Source organism: Loa loa, assembly GCF_000183805.2.
Source record: "Loa loa unplaced genomic scaffold supercont3.53, whole genome shotgun sequence".
Classification (NCBI taxonomy): domain Eukaryota; kingdom Metazoa; phylum Nematoda; class Chromadorea; order Rhabditida; family Onchocercidae; genus Loa; species Loa loa.
In genome coordinates, this window is record NW_018108233.1 from 176,370 (window position 1) to 181,007 (window position 4,638).

The 4,638-nt window shown below is 34.3% G+C and overlaps 1 protein-coding gene across 1 annotated transcript; it reads right to left on the reverse strand.

Annotated features, from left to right (window-relative positions):
- Window positions 1-2,724: 2,724 nt before the first annotated feature.
- LOAG_12831 (pyruvate kinase) lies at window positions 2,725-4,536 on the reverse strand (the record flags this gene model as incomplete). Its single annotated transcript, XM_003148339.1, has 6 exons — window positions 2,725-2,768; window positions 2,963-3,088; window positions 3,341-3,459; window positions 3,644-3,810; window positions 3,957-4,063; window positions 4,374-4,536. The coding sequence occupies 6 exons, from the start codon at window positions 4,534-4,536 to the stop codon at window positions 2,725-2,727; spliced, it is 726 nt and encodes a 241-aa protein (XP_003148387.1).
- Window positions 4,537-4,638: the final 102 nt, after the last annotated feature.

Consider the following 4,638-nt stretch of genomic DNA (forward strand, 5'->3'; position numbering starts at 1 on the left):
TTTTCAACTTTAAACAAGTTGGGTCTCTTAATGACAGAAACCTCCTACAATTGTATGATATCAAATTCTACCTAGCCATTATTTATCAACAATCCATTTCGTATTGATTTTTAAGGCAAACAGTTTTATATGACAAAGTCTAACAAAATATAAAATAGAAAAATTGCTCTATTTCATATAAAAATGCGGAAATTTTGGATTTGCTAAAAAGAAAGCTTTTAAAAGTTTTTTTTCTATATTTTGCAATGATATTTATTGGTACTAACGAAGTCTCCTTCGAGAACAAAGATTATTTGACAATTTATTCGTACTTACAATCAGTAAATGATACAACTGGCGCAAAATTTCACCAAAATACCGACTCAAATATCTGTATCAGTGCTACTTATTAATGTGATAAGCAAGTTTATTTAAAAAAAAAAAAAAAAACAGTGATAGAAATTTATAGCCAATTGTAAACTTTCTGGTAGGCAAGTTTATGTCAAGAGACAATCGATTAGCGAAATTTCTGGGAATAGAAAGTAACTCAGTGCTTTTGCAAGACGTTCCAAATTAAATGTCATAACAAATGTTAGATGTTATCGTTGTGAACATATCGCCAGGGAAGAAAGTGATAAGATCATTCCTTCGTTTTATTGAATTCTTAAACAACTGATGTTGCGAATAAACGCAAAGTTACGCGAGAAAGAAAAATAAAAAAAGTCATCCAAATTCTTTTCTGTACACATAGGGTGCCACCGTGTTTTCCTCGAAAATAAATCATTCCCTGAAAATAGTCTTAGTGACATTTTCAGGGAAGAGTTTAATAAGCCCTCCCCCTGGAAATAAAATCTAGTTTGGCCTTGCTACCACCACAGGGAGTACCCGTGCCGACGCAACTGCGACAAACTCTGGATGAGACCTCGGGTCCACCCTTTACTGCGTACTGGCCATTTCCCAAATTCGTTGCTCCTCAGCAAGGCCGCGGGAGCGTCGGCTGGCTGCGCTGAGCCTCCAAGCTTACTCTGTTTCCTCGAAAATTATACCCTGTAAATAAGCCCGAGCTACGTTTTTTTTTTTTTTTTTTCTTGGGAGGGGGGGGGGGGAAGGAATAACAAAGTTTGAGATGGAAATGAAGAGAAATTCACAACTCTGTGTTTCGAGCAACTAGTAGCGGGATTTGGATCTTTATTTGAACACCGAACGTCTTGGAACATATCAATCAAATCAAAATTATCGGTAGGCTTAACTTATCAAACGGTGACGCTTTTATGCAAATACTGCAGAAACTGGGGAAAGAAAATATGTTTTTTTTCAACTTATCATTCGAATACGAAACGGAATTTGAGCATTATCGTGATAAATTCCCTATCAAACTAAATTTCCCGTTTGATATTATGCAAATAAGCAGTGTAAATAAAAAGGTTATTATAGAGATCAGTTAAATAGCAATAAAAGTAAAGGAGTTGAGCAGAAGTCTGGAAGGTTCATTTTGAAGAAGTTAGAAACAACTCTGTTTAATTCAAAGAAAAAATTTACAATATTATCGATTCAAATAAAAAAGCTTATTTAGTGATATCTACACAAATGCAATCTAAAATACTGTCAAGAAGCAATGCACAAAAATTTTGAAGTGTTGGGAGTACATTTTTCATATACTGAATATTTTTGGTTCATTCTCAAAAGTGGCTTGATATAAATTTGAGGAATTTTTCTACATCTACACAGCTTCTTAAAATTGTGTGAAAATCTCATGCACACTCGTCCCAACGACCGATAAAATCTGAATGAAATATCTCCAAAAAGTCTGCATTTTTGGTAAGAAAAATAAAAATTACATTCAAAATTAGGACATGATGAATTAACAAAGTTTGCATGTTTTAAATGAGTTATAATAAAATATTTTATGCGAAAAATTGCTGGGATTTTGAATAACAAAATTAACGAACTCTTTGTACAGTATTGTAAGCATGAAGAAGTTGCTCATTTGGTGTATATTCTCTAACGAGTCGACGCCACCTTTTGATGATACGATATGATATAAATAAAAGTTATGGATCTGTCTCACATCCTAACTCTTCACTATCGCCTTCAAGATTATTATTGAAGAAAAAGATTGAGAAAATAAAATGCGTATCAAGTTACTAATCCAATTACGTGAAATATAGCTACGATCTTATTAATAGTTAGTTTAGCAAATAATTTGTCAAGATTTCATTTATTGATGATTTTTAGGCTTTCAATCTATAACTGGATTTCTCAATAGATGGAGATGAGAAATGTAAGACAGATCTGCTGCCGTAACTTGTCTGCTTTGTTTATTATAAAGTGTGAAATGATTGGTCAAGCTCTTGCTTTGTTTATTAAAGGTTAAAAGATTGAAATTTGCTACAATATCACTGCGCATTTTATCTATTTTCGCCTATTAACTGAATCATATTGCACAAGGCGAGTTTTATTATCATTCCTAATACACATTAGGTAGCTGGTTGAAATCACGAGAATGAAGTTATCAGTTGTTATTATTGTTGTTTTGCTACTTGAAGTGATTCTTTAGGTTATGGGCCTTTAGATTACGAGTCTTCCCCCAGTTATTTTCAGCACTCTGATCAATTTAATTGGTAGAAATAAGCAGGTAGCTTTCACCGTATTCCTAAAATTTGTTTCTTATTTAAAGAGGCAGTTTATTGCAATTATGTGTTTTTAATGATAAATGCTGAAAACTTTAGTCAGCTTGGCGTCAATTCATGGTACTCTGATAATGCGCATCGTGTTCGTATGTCCGGATCCTGTAATTTTTCATGAAAGCATAAGAGTTCTCAATGTTTCTCTTAATATAAAATTTATGTTAGAAAAAAGTAAAAAATTTGTTTCCGCCTTTCCATCAGAATATCTTTTAAGTGCTGCTATACAGACCAACTGTGACAGTCATGGTTTAAGGCTGTTTCTCGTGGTTTCAAGTAGCAATAGCCATGGCATATACCTTTAGACCATCCCGTGATAATGACGATTAAATCATTCGATTTAATAAAACCACAGGCTTGTCCTTCTTTTATACCTTGAGCCACTCGTAGATCAATATCAGCCTTCCAGTCCTCATTTTTCGGCTCTATAATAGTGATGTATACATTCTTTCACTGAAGAAACCAACTTCAAAAAGTTGCCTAATAAGCTATGAATCAGCAATATCAAGGATCATCTGTAGAGAGAAAGTTAAGAATGATAGTTACATTATTTAAGGATTAGATGGTTACTCATAAAGCATTGATCGACAAGATAAACTTGAGGAAAGTCTTTATTTACGTATAATGAAGCTAATTACTCAATCACCTAAGCTCATCAACAAAGCATGTCAACAAACCAGTATAAAGTAATGGATGAACACCACGAAACAAATGCATTTGTCGAGCAGCTTGCTCTTCTCGAGTTATCGCAATGATTGGTGCCATGGGACGATAACGACTGACCAAACTAGCGGAGCTAAATTCATCATTTATTAAACTCATTTTAATGCTCTCAATAACTGCTTTATGAGACAAGCTACGACAAGGGTGCTCTACATTTTCACGTTGAGGTTACACGTATTCAGATGCTTATATCTTCCTGTATCTTTTATCATGTCTTTCTAAAAGTTAGAGGAGTTTGAACTTCTGAAAATGCTTACTGCCCCGTGGTAGTTAGCACTATGATAGCACTTGCATTGCATGAAATTGCTGCTGAAACGGCTGCAATTGCAACAGTATGTGTAACATCTGCAGGTTTCTTCATACAAAGAAGAGCCTCGCGGAATACTTCTTGGTAGTTTATGGTTGATTCGGCTTCCAAACATAACTGAAACAAGCACAGTTGATGTTAATTAACTTTTATGACTGCTAATTTTCAACAAATGTAAAAAAAATATCGCATTCATTGAATACTTGATATTGTCATTAAGCGTATTTTATCAATCGCTTTTCTTTTGGTCCTTTTTTGCTTACCTTACTCATAGTCACTAGTGTTAATACGGGATAATCTCCTTTTGCTGTTTCACCGCTCAACATAACACAATCGCTGCCATCCAGTACTGCATTAGCGACATCGCTACCTAAGCTCCAGTCAATGAGTGACATTAAATTAAATATGAAAAATAAAAAAATCGATAAAGCGATTTTTTTTAGTATGCGATTAATGATGCAATAAACTTGTCATTTTTAGCGACGACGATCAGTACAGTCCTCGAGCAACAAGTATACAGTTACAACCTATTGGAACTGAAATTTTCGTAAAGCTGTCAAAACATTAGAGACAAAAATGGTAGCATTTTAGCATTCTTTAATCTAAATTTTGTTTTTTCTTTTTTTCATATCTAGAAAATGTTCCTATTGGATCATGCTATCCTTAATGCATTAACTTACCCTCAGCTCGAGTAGGTCTTGGCTTCTTAGTCATTGATTCAAGCATTTGAGTAGCACACACCACGGGCTTCCCGACCACATTGCATCGTGCGATTAGCATTTTCTGCGCTGCGAATACTTTCTCAGTGGGAATTTCAATACCCAAATCACCGCGTGCTATCATTAATCCATCTGCTTCTCTGATTATTTCATCTGCGCTAAAAAGTCCTTTGATATGTATATATATTTTCCATTTCTTTACAAAAGAACACTTCCCACTACTGTT